Source organism: Fusarium solani (assembly GCF_023522795.1).
Source record: "Fusarium solani strain SB1 chromosome Unknown bctg00000009, whole genome shotgun sequence".
Lineage (NCBI taxonomy): Eukaryota > Fungi > Ascomycota > Sordariomycetes > Hypocreales > Nectriaceae > Fusarium > Fusarium solani.
This window is the reverse complement of record NW_027072144.1, coordinates 1,670,962-1,690,582: the sequence shown is the minus strand read 5'-3', so window position 1 is coordinate 1,690,582 and position 19,621 is coordinate 1,670,962. Positions and strand designations below refer to the sequence as shown.

At 51.0% G+C, this 19,621-nt stretch overlaps 5 protein-coding genes across 5 annotated transcripts; 3 read left to right on the top strand and 2 right to left on the bottom strand.

The window, feature by feature from the left end:
- Positions 1-43: 43 nt before the first annotated feature.
- On the bottom strand, positions 44-1,102 carry MRS44_013583 (uncharacterized protein; the record flags this gene model as incomplete). Its single annotated transcript, XM_065617051.1, has 2 exons — positions 44-493; positions 545-1,102. The coding sequence occupies 2 exons, from the start codon at positions 1,100-1,102 to the stop codon at positions 44-46; spliced, it is 1,008 nt and encodes a 335-aa protein (XP_065473123.1).
- Positions 1,103-7,362: 6,260 nt separating this feature from the next.
- Positions 7,363-7,867, top strand: MRS44_013582 (uncharacterized protein; the record flags this gene model as incomplete). The annotated part of the gene is made up of 2 exons (XM_046273281.2): positions 7,363-7,519; positions 7,575-7,867. 2 exons carry the CDS (start codon positions 7,363-7,365, stop codon positions 7,865-7,867), a joined length of 450 nt encoding a protein of 149 aa, XP_046123507.2.
- Positions 7,868-9,383: 1,516 nt separating this feature from the next.
- MRS44_013581 (uncharacterized protein) lies at positions 9,384-10,869 on the top strand (the record flags this gene model as incomplete). Its single annotated transcript, XM_065617050.1, has 5 exons — positions 9,384-9,440; positions 9,502-9,648; positions 9,710-9,827; positions 9,925-10,633; positions 10,689-10,869. The coding sequence occupies 5 exons, from the start codon at positions 9,384-9,386 to the stop codon at positions 10,867-10,869; spliced, it is 1,212 nt and encodes a 403-aa protein (XP_065473122.1).
- Positions 10,870-14,138: 3,269 nt separating this feature from the next.
- On the top strand, positions 14,139-15,682 carry MRS44_013580 (uncharacterized protein; the record flags this gene model as incomplete). The annotated part of the gene is made up of 2 exons (XM_065617049.1): positions 14,139-14,628; positions 14,688-15,682. The coding sequence occupies 2 exons, from the start codon at positions 14,139-14,141 to the stop codon at positions 15,680-15,682; spliced, it is 1,485 nt and encodes a 494-aa protein (XP_065473121.1).
- Positions 15,683-17,939: 2,257 nt separating this feature from the next.
- On the bottom strand, positions 17,940-18,362 carry MRS44_013579 (uncharacterized protein; the record flags this gene model as incomplete). The annotated part of the gene is made up of 1 exon (XM_065617048.1): positions 17,940-18,362. The coding sequence occupies one exon, from the start codon at positions 18,360-18,362 to the stop codon at positions 17,940-17,942; it is 423 nt and encodes a 140-aa protein (XP_065473120.1).
- Between the last annotated feature and the right edge of the window lie 1,259 nt (positions 18,363-19,621).

Sequence of the window (19,621 nt, the reverse complement as noted above, 5' to 3'; positions counted from 1 at the left end):
ACTCTTCCAGTCTGCCGTATGTCCATGCTCTTATCCTGAGCCGCTATTCACCGGCCTCTATTGAAGGTTGGGACTCCGTCGCCATCTCGGACCTGAGATGGTCCGCCACCTGTTGCGAATTAGACGAGGTACTGAGACGGCATAGAGAGAAGCGTACAATGGCATCCAAGCTTGGAACATCCTGGCTTTCCGGAATGTGCATTGCACAGACCCATTTGTGGCGGATGGGATTCCTGTAGACTAGGACACAGGCGGTATGACCGTATACTCCGAATTCAACGCTCTTTTTCGTAAGCGTGCGGCCCCTCTTTCTGATAATGGCCTTTTGTCTGTCATCATGCTGGTATAAGCTCTCGGTTACGGCAAGGGGTGGCTCGGTTGAGGTCAGAAAAGCAGGTCTCGGAATCTCGGGTTCGGGCTCCCGTTTCACTACCGTCAGACAGCGCCTTTTGTCTCTGGTAATGCCGATGTTGGCGTCCTGCTTTCTTTTGACCTACACAAAGTCAGTCACATAATTCCTAGAATCGATCGTAAAATCCCCTACCGCGCCAGACTTTGCCACGAACGAGTCAGCCGATGGCAACGGCATCGGACGAAGCCTGCCAGCGTGTCTTGTATGGTAGCCTTTGGGCTGCAAAACTAACTCCTCGGCTGCTGCATCCGGCTGGTCTGGAGGGGAAAGCTTGTTGAAGTCGCCAGAGAGGCGAGCGATATGCCCTTGGTCTCCATTGGGAGAAAACAGTTCTGAAGCCAATCTCTGCATCGTTGAAAGGCTGAATAGGTTGATCAGATCCCCAATAATCTTTCCCACGAGTACCTCCATTCCGTGATCGTAGGCTTCTTGCTTCTGCGCCCTTGTGGCAGCGTGATTGAGCTCTAGTTCCTTGATTTGTCGGCCATCCGAAAGTAGTGCCAGCTGAACTAGCGATATATCATCTTGAGAAGGGTCGAGAGCAAACTGTTCTAATCTTCTCCTCGAACGATCGCGAAGAATGGCCAACTCGTCGTGAAACGCAGCATCGGGCTCCTGAATCCCTTTGAGATCTTGATCCCAGCTGGAGATTGAATCCTGCAACCTGACGGCACGACTCGAGCAGGCCATGACGTTCGGATGATGGGCTTCAGGGAAGGGAGTGGCCTCGAGCATCGCCCTGTATCAGACTAGGTTGATCGGGCGTTTTTTTTTCTTTTTCTTTTTAGGTTCCCGAGCGCCGCCGAAAATTCACAAGTTGTGGCGCGGTATTTTACTTATTTGCATGAGAAGTCAGGGCCTACTTGGACGGTCTGCTTTATAAATAAAGCCAAAAATAGAGACGCGCCGGACGACTTGGTCCATTTTCGGCTAGGGATCAAGGTGCTGGAGAACGTGGAGACGATGGGCCCTTGCAGATAGATGCGCTTGGTATGATGGCGTAAGATACTGTAACAACACGACAAGTTACGAAAATGACAACTGCAGCCCCCCTTCTGTTTATGCATTTGAGGATATTACATTAAACTATACACCCGTGCGAGGCGAGAGTTTTATGGCCTTTCTGTCACATTCTCTAGGCCAGTCCTCACACTGCCGACTAGTCAATACTGGCCGACCATTGTCTTTGTTTCGAATGCAAAAAAAAAAAATCCCATGGTGCATTATCAGATACGACGGTACCATGAGCAGTGGTACACTACTGTCCGCGGCCGTCCCTCCCTCATTGAGGCGCCCGGAATGGCTGCGAGGCATTCAATAAGACGCCTCGGGTTATGCATAGTGAATGAGTGAGAAACCTGTCGACGAGCTCCGAAGCGTCGGATCGTGCAAGGAGGGCTCGCTGCATCGTGGTGTAAGAAGCTTCACTCGGGGCGCATCCCTGCGGCTGTAGAAAACCCTCACTGTCTGGCTTGGTGGATCTCCCCTCAAAAGCAGCCCAACATGACCAAACTTGCCATCCTGCGAGCCAGGGGCAGGCTCATCCGCCAATTCTGCAAGGGCCCGTGCGATTTGTGAAACTTCGCGACGATCCAAGTGTCCTACGCCCTCGATGGGGCACGGAGGAATGATGACGGTGATTGTTTCGAGGTAGCGGAAATTTGAAAGAGCGGCAAAAATCTCCATCAAGTTTACATTCGGCAGGACAAGAAAAGCAACATGCTGTATACGGGATATCATGCCCCCATGAGGATGGAGTCCCCTTGCTGGTTTCACATAAGAGTGTGGAATGCCCTGCAGCAGGCATATTGTGCGCTGGAGGCACAAATTGACGGGAAAGTACTCCGAGAAGTAACAGCTGATCATGGTCCACTCAACAGACGCTTCTTTACATGCTAGAGCCACTGTAGATGCTCCAGGTTGCTGGACAACCTCGCACCTTGGAGGGGGACTGTTGTCTGCTTGGCTTGCATCGTCTGCCGTGATAGATATCACCGACACATCTGCTTCCCACAGAGCTATCCGCCATATTCGGCATCTTATTTCAGGCGGTAAGAAAGGAAACTTGTGGAAGACCGTTGTGCTGGACACGAGCTTCGGTCCCACCTTTGAGGCCTCACCAGTTTTCATTATTGCCACTTGATGTTCGTTAGTGCGTGGCCGGTGGTCGGATACAAGGCTGGTATAGTGAATCTGGTTTATGGGACGGAGGGAGTGTTACTGGCTGTGACGAAGAAAGGCTGAGAAGATTTCTGGGTCCTATTTGTGCACGGATCAAGAGGTGCACCTAGGTGAGACTTTGGAGTTTATAGCTGTGAAGCATAGGTTTGATGGGAAAGCTGATGGTTATAGCATCAATTCGGATTATGGCGGCTGCTGCTTAGTAAGATATTGGCCTCAAATACATGATCCGTAGACGGCCTTGGACTGATAAGCGTGAGTGTAACAAAGAACAGTAGCTACCATCCGACGAAGTACGACTACTGGCCCACAGATGTAAAAATCATACTAGATTTATGATAAACCGAGCAACCATTGATACCAGCGGAGAATGCTGATGTAACAGAGGCTTGTATATGGCCGTAGTATCTTGAGATGTGAGATGCATTGAATTATGAAGCGTAACACGACTGGTGTAAGGATACTAGTTATTGTACATGGGGGAGACTACAGCGTCGCCGTGGGTTCGCAATCGAGTTGTTAACATCATGATTTGGCTTATGAGTCAGTTTGATTGTCGCTCATCATCATCGCCATCTCTCTCCATTGCGTTTCTCGCCTACTGCGTCCTTTCCTGCCCCGACGGGCGACTAGGCCCAGTCACATGATCAATCAAGCTCATTCGGGACCTCCTTGCTGCTTTCTAAGGTCACCGTCTGAACCCTATGCCATGCACTTCCCGTGTATTTTTCTGGAGCAACTCGCTTTGTTGAATTGGAATGGTGAGCGTGAAGAGTGAGATATGTCAGGCGGAATAGACGGGCAGAGGCATCCGTCCATCCGGGATTGCGGCTCTATCTACACTCTCTTCCAAAGCCATCTGATATGTTGGAGGTGATGTGTCCTGATCTGTCTGGCATGACCGGTGGGCATACTGTGCGACTCCCATCCCATTTATCCTTTCAACTTGAAGGCTGAGATGGCTCGAAGCATGGTTGGATATGCCTGTATTCTGCCCATTCCCGGAGCGGACAAGCTCGGGCTGTGTTTTCAGCCGGGGATGGGTTGCAGCCTGATTTTCCACATCCACTCTATATCCTGCCGGGGATTTCTTCTGTCGTGTATGTTTTGCGTTTGCATCCTGTTTTCATTTGCGCCCAGGCTGAGTAATACCAAGTCGAAGAATGCCGGGCATTCCCGTCTCCTCCGTGGCAGGTGTGGTGGGAAGCAAGCGCGCGGGAACCAAGCCACATTGAACAGGATGATACGAGAACAACGGGCCAGCAAAGGGCGAGTATCGGGGTAGCGATAATGGCAAGGCTTCGCAGGCAAATGTCTACCCTCAGGCGCGGCCATTTGTGAGCGGCATTGACGAAGAGTATATGGGCGGCCAGTATGGCGGGTATAACCCAGAAGATGACCGAAATCGCGGTTATGACTATGACCTCGGTTGGGCCCATGCTGAAGAGTCGCCCACGGTCACTGTAGAGGCCTGCCCAGGATGATGACGTATGTACGTACGAAGGAGTAGAGCAATGCTTCGTGGTACGTTTGCTCAGGCTTGGCTGCTTCGGATACGAGGTCTTTGAGGCTGCTACATACTCCGTACTTTATACAACGCTCTATATCTGGCGTACTGTCTAGAACAGCATTTGAGTCGGGTCATCTGTCCGTAGCGTCCGTAGCGTCCGTAGCGTCCGTAGCGTCCCGTAGATGGGGTCCGCCTGCCGCCGCAATGAGCGCATGATTTTAAACTTCTGTTTTCGTCAGTGAAGTTTTAAAAGTCCCATACAGTGTTACTGGATCACCTTCGAGCACAGTATATGGGAAACCTGAGGCTAGGGCGTACTGTAGCGGATGAGTTAAGGTAACCCGCATGCTAACTCGCACTGTTCCTGTATGGAGAGGGTATTTACAGATACCGAAAGAGACCTTGGGCACCCAGCCAGCAACGGCCTTCCGGCGTAGCAGAGGTCCTTTCATAGTCCGCTTCTGGCACCATACTGACTTGCAATGGACTTGGACGCATTATAAGTCTCTCCTCCGCCTTTTCTAGAAAGAGATCGTTGATGAGAAGGGGGAAGGTCGGCATGCACACAGCTGCATCACGTGTGGATTTGCTATGAACTGACATTGTGTTCGAGACTGCCTACTCCATAGTCTTGTCTGGGCTCCGTTCTTGAGGAGCAGTATATATCGGAAACGTGGATCCGGATTCGGATTATAAACAAGAGGCTCTAAACTTAAACACGCAGAAGGCCACCAAAGACAGAGGCCGAAGTCGAAGCCAAGGCACAAATCGGGGCCAACGCTGGGGTCGGAGTCAAAGTTAGCAGCTAAGATCAGGTGATTTAGATCGCCAACACTGATGATGCACGCTGGGTCGCTTAACCGGCGAAGTTACGTTGTTGAGCGTGTCTACTCGGAGCGCTGAGCCTTGCATGGCAGTCCTAATATGTTGTAGGCCCTCGCCTTCATCGTCATCACCAGAGGGTTTCTCGGCTTGCTCTTTTGGATAGGACTTCATATACCTCATGTGGCCTCGGGGCGGGGCAGACCTCGCAGGCGTAATATTCTTTACTAGTCAGGGCATACGCTCGATGGCAGCGTGTTTTGAACTCTGTTCTTCTCGCAAACTAGCACTATATCTAGGAAACTAAGACTGCTTGCTCATGCACGTACCTTCGGCTAACACAGCGGCTAGTGCAGGATCTCTCGGAGTTTGGAACGGCTTCTATCTCTGCCGGCGGCGATAAGCAACATCCTGGCTGCGACTTCGAACCGTGCCAAGTCCGCTAGGCGTCTCCGATTGATGCACATAGTAGCTGAGTATTTATCCCTATTTGTAATGAATAATTGTACAGGACCTACTGAGATGTCTGGCGATGGATGTGACCTCCCAGGCCCGCAACTAACATTGGGTATAGAACCAAAGAATGGACGGAGCCCCTCGCCGTTGCCGATTTCGGCGACCGCTTCGGTTACGTCCCAAGCTTTACAAAGTAATATAAGATGCATTCCGTCTGGAAAACGCCCCCCGCCTCGTTGCATTTGTCATTGATGTTTTCTAGAACCTCACGGCACGTATTGCTATGACCTGGTCCGACGGCGTCGTCCGGGCAGGACGGTAGCATCTGCATCCCGATCCAGACGTCATCGTAGGGTGCCTCTTCTATGGGATGCTGGGCGGTGATCTCGAAAAGTGTCGAGCCGCTTACAAAACGACTCTATGAAATCGACCCTGGACTCCTTGCTTGAACTGAATTTTCCTGCTTCGGGGTGGGTTTCTTTCCAGCACACGAGCGGACTGCCGGTGCCTGTTGCCGCCGGTTCCTGTATATAATGAGAGCCTGTTGCCGTTGTTGCAGAGTCGGGGGTGGAGGCATCCGTCGTTGGGGTGGTCGACTGGGTGCCTGTGGGCTCCAAGCTCCCGGGTAAGCTGATACTGAATAAATCTCCAGAAGTATCCGTTTCGGTCGGTGTCTTTGATGGGTTTGCCGTACTATCAAGTCCTGTAGATGTGGCCGTCGAATCCAGGCTGCCTCTGCTCACCGCATGAGAAGTAGGCGAACCTGCTTGTTTTGAATGTGCATTTTGGTTCAGCTGCAGGGTCCTAGGGCAGTCGCCTGACCATGCAGCTGGGGGAACGATCTCCATACTGGCATCATAAGGGACCTTGTATGTCCTTCCGGGGTAAATCTTGTTTATGTTAACACCGGAATTAAGTGCCTCGGCTTCCCCGTAATCGAAACCGGGTAGAGCCTGCCCGACATCCTGGGCAAAATGTGTCCCCGTCACGAGGGACCCAGATGGCATAGTCGAGGGTGCAGGCGGCGCTGACAAGAGAAACAGAGAAGAGACTAAGTGTCGGTTTCATTATCCTTGATCATAAATACACGAGGTCCAGGTTTCCATACGCTTAGAGAGGTTTAATGCTGTTCTTATACTATTCTTGGATTTCCCGTCTCTCTCTTGTTAAGTACGCTCGTATGGATAGGCTGTCCTTTATCAGCTGCCTAATTGTGGGCGGCTATGTTCGGCAGTTAATCGTTTTCTTGACGTTACGCCTGCCACCCACGGCCACGACGATGATGGTGATGATTGATCAACTAACCACTTGAGGCAAAGCCACACAACCTTCTGGAGGAATAAAAGGACGTGCTATGGCCAATCAAAATAGAGATACAAAGGACGAGGTCAGTCTCGCGCTGCCGGATCCGATCCGCCTTCTATAGAGGCCATATGGCATATCTCGGCATGTCGAGCTTCTCGATGTAAGAGTCGAATAAGGTTGGGCAGTGTTAGCCGAGGAACGGGTCCGCTAAGAGACTTTTGGTAGGAAGAGGAAAATGTCCGTGCTCATAACTATGAAAGTCCATAGCTTGATTGTCCGTGAGTATTCACCAAGGTTGACTCGTAGAGCCGATATCGGCCCAGGCGCTGCTCAACATTCATTAGTGTATTTTTTATCCAGTTACCGCGGAATCTTGTTTGAGCTAAAGCGAGACATGTTGCATGTGAGGCGAAGGGCGAATATCTGACGCATGACCCCCATCTACGGAACAGATCTTTCGGATGCCCGAGCTCTCCGTCTTATGTTAGATCACTATCAGGGTAAACTTTATTAGGTCATATGTTACTTGATGTGACCTGAGCTATCTACCTGCTGTCTCTTTGTCTTTTTAACTTGGAAATGTCCCTGCTTCTACTTTTCACGCTCGGCTCAGCTCATCGCATCATTCATTCATTCAAACTTTCCGACCCCACCACCAGCCTCCTTCTCGACCCCAATGCAGCATAAACATCCCGAATCAGCGGTCTCGAGAAGGGTTGTCGCGCAAAACCCGGCGAAAGGCGATGTCTGTCTTGTGCGCCGACACTGGAGGCTGGCTCTTGGGGCTTATCTGACGATGGTCCTGGCCGGTACTATGGCATACGCTACATTCGGTGAGTCGGAGGTGCAGAGCTTGGTATCCTCGACGCTGACAGAGTACCGTGGCAGCGGGTGTGAAACCTTTCGACCTGGCCAAGAGGTCGTGGGGAGGTTTCGATGAGCGCCCAACCACCGGCAAATGTTACCAGCAAGAGCGGACAGCCATGATCCTTTCATTTCTGCTGGGCTCGCTCGGAATAGATCAGTTTTACGCACACCATTGGCCTCTAGCCGTTTTTAAGCTACTCACTCTTGGTGGCGGTGGAGTCTGGTGGTTTGTTGATGTCATTCTTTGGATGGTCGGTGGCGTTTACGGCACTCCTGGCTGCCCCGGTGGAAGCAACAAAGGCTGGCAGTACTAGGTAGCCTTGGAGGTGGATAAAGGATCTGTATATCTGGAGATTTCTGATTTTGGAGAAGGGCATTCTTTTCATCTAGTTCAAGTTTCAGTTTAGGTCCCGCGACTTCCACCGCGAATATTATTTATCGCGAGGCAAGGGTGGAGAGAAGATACAAGAAGGCACTTGATTTTCATCTAATGAGTGAAGAAGGTCGGTTTCTTATAGTTGCAGTTCATCCTAGCACAGAGGCAGTGTTGGGGAGGATGCTATCCTTCTGATCCTTTGACATCATCCTATTGTAGCTCAGCCCGCTCCTGTGCTCGGGGCAATGGTCACGATGCGGCATTGCCACCCTTGCGCCTCTCTGGCAGATCATGTTGAAGGCCTTGTGTCAGACAATTGGCTCCACAGGGATCACTGATGGCACTAGTCAATTGATGAGAATTATCTAAAGAGCAATTGTACCACAGTATACAAAAGAGAATGAAGTTACTGTCTTATATAGAAGACGAAATCCGTGTGGAACGGGAATTGCAAGCGGAGAGTACCGGAGGGAAGTCCGCTAAGCTGATGCTGTGTGTGGAACATGCTGATATGCGATACCTTGCTGATCTACTAACCGCTGCAAGGGATGGTAGCAGGGAAGGGGAATCAATCCACGAAGGACGTTCGTGATTGATTGATTTGATTCTCTTCCCCTGCACGGTAGAGCGGGATTGGCTCCACCAAAGGACTCCCATAGACCCCTAACGCGAAACAGGTCCAGCGAGAGAAGTGGAAAGAACAACCGACTGTCGCACCGTCATCATCAATTCTTCCGAACCCTCACTTGCCATTTAACAGACTCATTGATCAGAAAACCATCCTAGAGTTACATTCCTGGCCGGAGCCGGCATGTTGCTTGCTGTATGTTGTAGCGATTAACTGATTTGACCGGCATCCTGGGTGACGCCAGTGTCGCACGGAGACGTTTCGAAGAGATAGCTGTACTATTCCCACACTGTAGCTTCAACACTACTTAATCAGGCAAGGATCTGCTCGAGAGATGGCAGGTCTAGTCATCATCCACCGTCCTAGCCCTCATGGAAAACACGTAGAGGTAGTTATTGTCAATATCAGGAGCCAAATCCAAAAGTTAACCTTCCATCAACACTGAAGTCGAATATGGCCTACCCGACCAGCTATAGCGTCAAATTTACCATCCTCTCCCCACAACCGAAGAAAAAGCCTTTAACGGCCTATCTGATGGGCGAGATTCGATATCGGATCGTTTTTAGGTTTTTTCCTAGCCTCGTCACCTCTCGTAACTAACTGTTTCTGTTCTTTTCATTCGGAGATGGCGCCGCCAATGCTTCCTTATAATATGTCTATGTACTATACCATGCATGCGTCAATTCTCTTCTTCTCTAACCAAAGCTTCATGTCTTAGACCGAGATTGCTACTGCACGGTTCTATCACATAAATTACTTAACAGTATTTTCTCTCCGTCGCTATTCAGCGCTCAGTCCCTAGTTTTCCCCTCTTGCCCACCTCAGGATGGCGTCATCGGCGACGGCTACTCCTGACGCTGACAAGGTTTACTACGCTGATCTTGTATGTCTCGCCCAGATCCCTTCAAATAGAAACATCTAGCGATTATCTAACACTGGCACAGGTGAGTTTTGCTCGCCTTCTCTACCAGCAGGCTGAGCATGATGAACATTGCACTTGTTACCACCCCCTTGAGGCACAGGAAAATAGTGCTAGTGGGCGATGTTCCAAGGAAGAGAGTACTTCAGGCTGCACTATCAAGGTGTCTTGGGTATGTTCTCACAGAGATTACTCCCAGTGCGTGGTGGCACGATAGTCTGACAAGGGACTAGCTCCAGGACACCCTGCCTCATCTAGCCGGTTTCTCCGCGTACGCGGCGACGTACATCCGCGACCGTACCCCCATGACACAAGCCGATGATGCTGGTGGGAGCTGCTCGCCAGACAAATGTACTTGCGACTGTACTGCCAACGTATCCCAGGTATCTTATCTCACAAGTGTTTGATACGTAGCAGCATGAGAGGCTCATACCAGACCAGATCTTAGACTATATCCGGCTCCTGATAGCCAATTTTTACAATCCCGGAAAATCTCGCATCAGCGACTCTACCCCTACGAAGCAGAGAGGGATCTTCGATACGACCGTTCCTTTGGCATCGAGCGTGGCCCCTGGCGCCATGTGCGAGGCTGATTCAACCTTGACGCCTTTGGACGCCTGTGGGGACAAACTTGGTTCACCGCCTCTCGATCCTCATATTGTCTGCAATGACACGACGCCAGCCGACATGACAGTTTCTGGTATGAGCTCTGCGCCGTCCAGTCCGTCAACAACGATGACTGAGTCGCCTCTTCCTCAGTTGCTTAGTCGCTTGGTCGAGGCGGAGAATACACTTGCACATGCAGAACACCAGACACATTTGGCCGTTCTCGAACAGCGAGTTAATGAGGTCATGCTGGCCATGGGCTACAATGAGAAGTTATATAATTCTCATGAAAAACACATGCAAGGATCGAAAGGCGCGAGCGTCAAACACACCGACGAATGCGACTGTCTCCGAACTGAGACAGTCCTCGATGAGATGATACACGAGGCCTTTCCTTCAAAGTCGTCCGACGATCATTTGATCGACGCAGGTGAATTCCCGAGAGAAAAGCTACGCGAGTGGATCGGTTTAGGCCAATTCTTCTTGAAATTGATCGCGGAATTCGGTTGGGGTGCGATGATATGTCCGGGTCTCTGCATTGAACAGGACGAGTAAGTCACGATTTGTAACTAGATAATATACCGATACTGACTATACCTTTCATAGCTTGAAGGAGATGGGGCAGGAGGAGCTTGATGAGATCACGGAGTCCATCCAGTATCATTACGGCACCACGGCTTGGAGGAAAGAGCTGCTTGACATATCCCCGACGATCTTTACATTGATAACGCAGGGGATTCCCGAGGGCCAAACGCTGAGGATTCTCACAGTGCCAGATGGGGGGTAAGACCGGGCTGATAGAGTTGCCGCTTAGCGAGTGGCTCCGCTTCATTCCAATCACTGATGGAAAGCCATCTCGGGCGCCCAAGAGCCGATTTTCGCCACTGGAACAGAACATACTGCGTCGAGTACCCTGCCCAGCCTCTACAAGCCCTGAGTTGGAAGGCCGAAACAATAGTTGAAGTGTTCTTTCCTCGACATAGCGATACAATGAGGCCGTAACGGAGCGAGCACCGTGCTACCAACGGGCACAAAATGCATCGCATTCACATCGGATGAGGTAAAACAACGGGTTCAAGCTTCAGCAATCCTCGAAAGGAAGAATAGGTATCATTGATCTCAATAAAGCCGTACATCGTCATTCTAGCATTGATAGTTCATGAGACAATTCGTAAATACCTCCGCTTAGTTGTGAATAGCGATATTCCAAAATCACGCAGTATCTATTCGTATTAGCCTCATCATCGCGCTCTCCCCACGCTACGTTGTACGTGCTCGTAATAAGCTGCTCGTTTTGCGCCATACTACGACAAAAAACGGCTCGTGCTCTTCCGTGTGATACTAGATTTCGTTCTCGGTCTGCTTGCTTCCAACGCTTATAGAAAGAGACAAGTGACATGTAGATGCGTCCTCATAAGAAATGACCCAGAACAGTGTCGGCGTAGGGCCTATTATCGAGGCGTTGTTTATGGGATTGCATGTGCATGTCGCCAGATGCACCAAGGGTCTAGCGTTGGAGGAAGTATGTGACCTTGACGCCCCACTCGAAACCCTATAGCCGGAGCCGGAGCGAAGAGATATTTGCCACAGCTAAAAGCGATCAACGTGGAGTGCTGCTAAAGACTTAACGCTGGATAAGGCTCGTGAATGCAGTCTATACCTGTATTAGTCGGAGGTATGGCTGTACTGCGGCTGAGAAACGCTGCGGGGACTACCCGGGTAATCAGCGAGAAGATTCGACTTTCGACCGAAATCCAAAAGGGGCTGCATTGGGCTGTGAGCTTTGTGAAAGTTTCTTCGAGCGGCGGCGACCTGCTATCGCTACGACTGTATGTGATTAAGAACAGCAGAATCCGGCCGGAGCACGCAGTCGCGGTTCGCAAGAGACGTTTCCGGGAAATGACTAGACTGACTATGAAAGAGTAGAAAATAGACCCTTTTACATGAATCTTGAGGTTACAGCATGTTTGAAAGAGTGGATACTATAGCTAGGTGAGTTCATTTCGAAGTCGACCTCCGAGCATAATAAATTATCGACTGTAAATTGAGATAGCTAGGTAGATGTGTACTCCAGTGTTCATTGCGGCATGGGCCGTTCAAAACCCTATAAACCCTGCCAGCTTCTCTGTCACTGAGTCAAACACATCCTATTACTTCGGGTGTAGTATTGAACAGTACAGCGGGGTGCAGGTTCAGCGTCAGTAATCTATCATCCCATATGACCCCTGCCCCTCCCAGCAATAACATAGTGCTGCCTTGCTATTCAGGCATCAACAGCCCGTCTGACGACCGAGTCCTGGCCGCATACCCGTCGGAAGTTCAACCTCAATCATCGACAGTACTAATCAAAACAGCAAATGCGTCATCCATTACGGGAAATATACAGTAGATACTTAGGTAGAAATAGAGATCAATCAAGGGTCCTACCTTTGTGGGATCTCGGTTTACGAAAGCGCCCGACCTTCCCATGCATAACCTCCCATAAAGATCTGTGCCACGGCTTCCGTTCTTCTTCCGATCCGCCGACTTACGTGATCGCCAAAGACTGGACTGATTCTATAAGAGACGGCAGTTGTTGTAACGACTCCTGTGTGGAGGCGAGGTACGCCATACTCTGCCTGGTATCCGGATGGTTTTCTCCAAGCACATGCCGGCGAAGGTCTAAAGCGGTTTGATGAAGCCCCCTCAGCCTCGTCATATCGGCCCTGCTCATGGTACGTCGCCGCGAGTTCCGCCATGTTGAAATGAGGAGATGCAGATTGTTTAATTCTTTCTAAAAGTGCAGTAGGGGAACCACTGTTTATGTACAGGCACGATCTCTTGTAGAATGTTCCTCCTTCTTCCACACCTTGCCACCGCCTTGGTCGCCTCACACTTGTGATCTCCAACAACCCTCGCCGCTCCAGTGCACTCATGCAAGGGATCTAGGCCACCGATCCGCAGACTAAGGCGTGCCCCACATCCCTGGTTTGCAGTCTAGTACTGCGAGCCATGTTTGCTCCCACCCTAAGGCCATCCGACATCTGAGAGGCTATCAGGAACAACAGTGCGTTAAAGTCGCGACAGCGTTTCATAATAAAGGAGATCAGCAAGTCGAGGTCGCTTCCGCCTCTGTCCGGGCTCGCGATTCGTTGTCTCTGCTTTCCCCCAACTCGGATTCCCATCGGCTACTGGTGTCCGCCTCTTGTCCTGTGACCCTTGTGGGCATTTCTGTTGTGCCAAGCTTTGGAGAATTCGACACACTTCAATGTCAGAGTCCTCCATCAGCCAATGCTCCCTTCCCCCTGTGACCAAAATTAGCCGATTACCATGAGGTATCCAGTGGTCTCCTTCTTACTGCTGAATTGGCCATCATGCGGCGACGCCGGTAGCGTTAACAACGGCTGAGGTTGAGGCCTCATCTCCACTTGGCTCGGAAAGGTAGACGGGAGCAGAGTAGTAGGGGGCCAGAGCTACGCTTGCCTTCTTCTCTAAATGATGTACGTTGGTATACCTAAGACAAGTTGTGCCGGGAGCGTCGAGGGATTGTAATAGGTTTTGCGGTGTGGCCAATATACGGAGGGGGAGCAGTGGCGGAAGAGGTTCAGCCAAGGATCATGGCGATGTTGCGCTTTGGGTTCGCCAGTTATAAGCTTCACTCTTGTGACTTGCCGAGAAACACTTACACCGGCTGAATATCGACCACTAGGCATACGCATTCGCGAAGCAACGACGTAGGCCATGTGGTTGGTGGCTGTGTATTGTGGTCTGTGTGCCCCTTGACAAGGTTTCTTCAATACCCAGTCTAAAGTGGGCCCTGCACGTCTTGGAAGACGTCCAAAAAGGAGAAACAGAGGGGGAGAGAGAGAGAGAGAGAGAGAGAGGCATTGAGTCAAGTCGATCGCGTACCATGATCTGCGGGTTATGGCTCCCAGCGGGGATACTAGTCTGTCTGTCTTTTCTTCTTATCCCACCTGATTTAAACGTGTTGTTTCGAACTATACGTCCACAAGAAATCTCAACAGATCATCTCATCACCCCCTACCCCGAAAGGAATAGCATCGACACACTCCAGCAATGCACGAGCTGCCCGAGAAAGTTATAACTTGCGATGTGCTGATTGTCGGTGGCGGTGCAGCTGGTCTGACTGGTGCTGCAGCAGCCGGAGGGCTCAAGACCATCCTGGTTGAAAGGCAGAAAGCGTTAGGAGGCAAGACAGCTTTGGCAAGCGGAATGATCTGGATGCCGGGAAATCGGACTGTCAAATCCTGTCCTATATTGAAGCCTCATCAGCTTACAGGCTACACCTTGCAGGCCAGGGCATATGTCGAGAATGCTGTTGCGATGTCCGATGAGCACGGCAACGGCGCCTTGCCCACAGCAGCCACGAAACGCATAGACGCGTTTCTGACCAAAGGGCCCGAGATGATTGACTTTCTACGTGGCCGCGGGTTTAGGTGGATGAAAGCGCGCTCCAGGTTCCCCGATCATCAGCCCGGGCTGGATGGGGCACTGCCAGCGGGCGGTCGTACGCTCGATCCGGCCGTCTTCGACATAGAATCTCTAGGTTCACTAGGGGAATACCTCTCCCATGAGGGTGAGGTGCCTTTGGTATTCAGATTCGAGGACTTTCGTATATTGACACGCCCGTTTGCATCTCTCCAAGATTTCCTCAAGATCGGCCGAATGCGCCTGAGGTCTTTGCTATGCTCTCTCTCTACTTCAAACGCCCGGCATCAATGGGACGGTCGCTCGTTGGACAACTTTTATCTATCTGCAGAGATAACGGGAGCATCGACATATACACCGAGACGGAGCTTGTTGGACTATGGCACGAGGATGGCGCGGTCGTTGGCGTCTCGCTGAAGAAAGGAAAGGAGACTTTCAAAGTTCGAGCACTACGCGGCGTGCTTCTGGCCACAGGCGACTTAGACGAGTGCTTGGGAGTTTCGGATATTGAATTTCCGTCAGGCGGCAACGAAGACGACACTACGAATGATCCTCAAGACAGCATTGGACATGTGGTGGCCCTGTGCCAGAGTATGGGGGCAGAGGCGTGCGTGGCGCGTGAGGTTAGGGGAATCCCGACGATGAAGGGGCTACGCACGGGTAGAACGACTCCCGCGATATTTGAGATCTCCAAGCCATTCTCTATCGTCGTCGATAACCAAGGGAATCGGTTCTTCGCGGAGTCCAAGCCGCATGGCGATGCGGCCAGGTCTATGCGCGCCAGAGCCGAAGCACGTCTAGCCCAGGATGCGAGGGCTTGGCTAGTTCTGGACCAGAACTATCGAAAGAGGTATACGCTGGGTGGCACCCATCGATGGACTGACATTACAAAAGCTCTTAGCGAGGGCATCCTCCTGGAAGCGGAGACTATTGGCGCCCTGGCAGACAAAATGGGCATCGCAAGGCAAGCGCTCGAATCCACCATCCGGCGCTGGAACGAAATGTGCGGCTATGGAACGGATATCCACCATAAAAGAGGCGACGATGACTACCAGAGGTTTATGGGAGACCCTAGAGTTGCGCCGAATTCCTGCATGGGAGCCATCGAGCGCGCTCCGTTCTATGCCGTTCGGATTTCTACCAGCGACGGTGGAAGAAAAAGAGACTCTTGACGGACGAGCACGGCAGGGTTTTGCAGTCTGATGGGAGGGCCATCCCGGGTCTCTATGCTGCAGGGGACACATCCGCTTGCGTTCTGAGAGCCACATCTCTCTCGGTGCTGGCGGAACTCTTGCGTCGACCATGGTCTTCGCCTACACTGCTGTCCAGCACATGTCGTCGCAGTCCCACAGTAGCCCGACGGTCTCGATCCAAGGGCCTTTAGACGAGAAGATCATTGATGGAAGCGAGCCCGAAAGGAGCCAGGATTGACTACGTCAGGGACTCCAGTTAGCGACCGTTGAGTACTCGCGTTAAGCACTAAATCCTAAACGGCAACCACATTTCATTCTGTTTCAATGCTGCAAGATAGTGGAGGGATAGGGCGATAGAATGACGGGATAGGTGCCGGACGGTAAGCCATATAGGTAATGCAAACGAGCTTTCAAGGATAAAACGTCCATAGAGATTCGCGCGCGGGGGGAGTGAACAAAAAAAAGGAAAAACAAAAACAATTAAAAGAACAGAGTAGAAAAGAAAAGAAAAGAAAAAGAGAGCTGGCGCATTAGGACATATTTAATCGCAGAGTCAGACAGAAACAAAGAGGTACGCGATTAAAGCAGTGAGTATTATAATGTTATAACTATTTTACAAAGTGCAGAACCCTATCCCGACCCAGCTCAACGGTTTGCGGAAGCGCAGTCGATATTCCCAAAAACATCGGGAAAGCACTCTCTAATAGGAGGGAGTTCCATCACTACCCGCTCTAAGTCCGCAGGGAAAGTTGTTCTCGGCCCAGCTTGATTAAATCGACGCCCTTGACTGAAGGGCACCTTCGAGATCCTGTCCGTTCGATTCGGTACCCTCGACGCTTGGTTTTTATCCGCGCCATTGCCGTGCGTTACGGGTGGCGGCTTGAACTTCGTATGCGGCTGATTGCTTTGACGATTTCCAGTGCGCCAAATGGACATCATCGCTCGTTGGTGGGGATATGCGGCTCGAGTCGGACGAGCCGCTGGTCCGGGTTTTATTTTGGCTTGATCGCCGGCTGGCATTCGATTCGCTCCTGCTGGGCCACTCATCAGAGATTGTGGCATCTGATTCGATTCCCGGGCAGGCACAACGCTGTCGTTTGAGATGATTGTTGACCTTGCTGCGGCCAAGAGGTTCCTCCTACGGCCGCGGGAGAGGCCCCATACCAGGTAACCCAACCATTTTCGCCTTGGTTCTGTCTCTGGACCACCAAGCCGGTAGGATGGGCGGGGCCCGTTGGCAGTGGCGGCAAATAGGAGTGATGTTCCAACTGCTGACGCACGTAGACGGCCGGGCGGCAGTCTCCCCAGCGGGAACTCGTTTTGGAAGCCATCCCCGCGCGGCCATGGGTCGGTGGGCTGGCCACTCCATTCCAAGACGTCGGGATTTGCTGTTGGCTATTCTTTGCATCAAGAGGTCCATATTGCCAGCCCTTCGCTGTGGCGGTCTGGCATGCCATGCTCTGAAGAGATTGAGCGGGTTGTGGGTTCCTGGGACAAGGCTTGACTTGAGGTCCAGCCATTTCGTAAAAGTGCCAGTCAGTCGGACGGTCCCAAGCAAGATGTGCGGCGGCGGTGACTTTTAGGCTGTGGTGTCGCTGGGCGGGACAAACACCTATTCGATGCTAAAAGGCGATAGCTTGAGAAAAGGGACAGGTAGGAGTTTGACTGAAACTTAGAACTGGGTGAGCGGCAACCAGAGCCCATGATTAGCACTTACAGACGGTCAATTCGGTCTTAGCTAAGCGGCTAGGTCCAAATGGCTTGGCTAATAAGAGACCGTTTTGAACAACGCCGGCGGCAAGATTAGAATGTTGGCGCTGTTCTGAGATCCGACATAGACGCTATGCTAAGCCCAAGGCTATTTGGTCAACCTAAACGTGGAATTTGGCAAGGAAAAAGAAAGAAAAAAAAATGACGATGGCCATTTAGGGACTTTCACTTGACCGCAACGCCGGCATCACGGGAACCAAGCTGAGGGGGTTTCCGGGTGTACGCAGTCTCACCACTCCCAGCACACAGCCACTTTTGACCATGTTTTTGTTTCCGAAATCACAGCTAGCACCTCTGCCAGCATTCAAGCCCTCCTATAGAAGCCATTACGGATCATTGAATTTACGCGAAAAATTGATTACCGGACTGCAAACTTGGCTGTCATGAACCACCGCGACCTAGGTTTCCTAGGTAGGATAGATCGATGGCGATCTCAACAGAGTAAACCAACAGGGCACAAGGTACTCTACACCGGTCGAGTCCATGAGGACACAGATATCTCATCTTCATCCATGCCATCATCCTCGTCCTCTTCGCTCGAGGCCAGCCACAAACAGCGAAAGTCTTCATCCTCGCCAAACTCACGACAGGGCTGGTTATGCGTAAATAAGATGGAAATGGGGCTTGTAGAAGGCTCAGAATGAGCCTTTGCTTTATCAACGTTCTCCTCATTGTCAGAGCCGGATTCTGCTCCAAGATCCGCCGTGTGCTCACCAGCAGGCTGGATGGATTTGCAGTTACGGACGGGAAAGTAAGTAGCCGACTTTGAAGATGACTTTGGAAGAAAAGATTTCAGCCTCTTCCACCTGGTGATTGACCTCAGAGACCCCTGGGACTTTTCGGTCAAGCCTTGACTGTTGTCGATCATAGTAAAATTGCTGCGGTCCATGGCCCCTCACCCTAAGACAGAGCTCATTTTGGAAGACCAAGAACACATCTTATATACTATTACGCCCGTAGTGAGAGATGCAGTTGTCTGATTACGGACCGTTTGGCTGTCGCTTTCTGCGTTATCGTGGAGTTTCCTCGCGGGCTAGTCAATTTCAACCTCGTTATGCTTTTCTTACGAGGCCATCTTGTTCATGCGACCATTGACTGACTCTTATCCACAAGCACAAAATGCCCGGTCTCTAGAGGTTCGAGACACTGGGAGCGGAGTTTGAAATCTTGGTGCAGTGGTCGATGAATGACAGCTGGTACCCCTGAATCATGAAGGCGACCTCGCTGTGAAGAGAAACGGCCTCAAACCTTTGAAGTGGCTAGACGCCGCTTTTGTCTAGTAGTATTTCTCTTGGGTATTCAAGTTTCGGGTAGCTATTCCAGCGCCACAGCTACTGCAGGACTGCTGTACCTTCGGGATCGAATTGAAATGCGAAGGCTATTCCAGGGTGGCGTGTGGTGTGGTGCTTGTGGAGGGTTCTTTTTTCATGAAAGTTAAAAGCAGGCTTCCTCCTTCTTACCATATTCAATGGCTGTTAAGTTAGCCAAAGACCGAGGCACACGGTATTTATAGTCTAGGGTAGCCTTGGGTACATGAATAGACCTGAAACTGTACTTCTTGGAGGCCACCACTAGGCTTTCAAATTGATGGATGATAAGCTGGCGTCTCATTGATCTCTCTCTCACTGGTCTGTCTTATCTGTCGAGCCAAACAGTCAGTTGGGTCCGGCTTACGTGGTCTATTAAAGCCCTCAAACAACTGCTGGCTTAAAGTATTTGTTTTGTAGAGGGTGTATTTCTAGCTCAAATTATAGCCATGGCGAATAATTGCAGCGACACAATCAGACTTTTACATTCAGCCAAGTACTTCTAATAGCGACACTCAAAAGGCTTGCTTCTCATCACTCACTTTTCTTATCACCGACTTATTCTACGTGCTAGCGGGCATAGGATCCTTTGAGCCGAGCAAAGATCACAACGGGAATCTTCAACGACAATCATTCATGTTATGAAATAAAATCCGCCACCATAGCAACCGAGGTATAGGTTCAAAGCTATATCCAACTCGGCTCCTTGTACATAACTCCCCTGGGGCCTAGCGCGACCCGCGCCACTCCGCCTCCATCACAAACACAGACGCAACAACAGATACGCGTCTCCAGCGGGTATGCTAGCTGCAGCAGGCAGCCACGCTGTCTCAACGCTGCC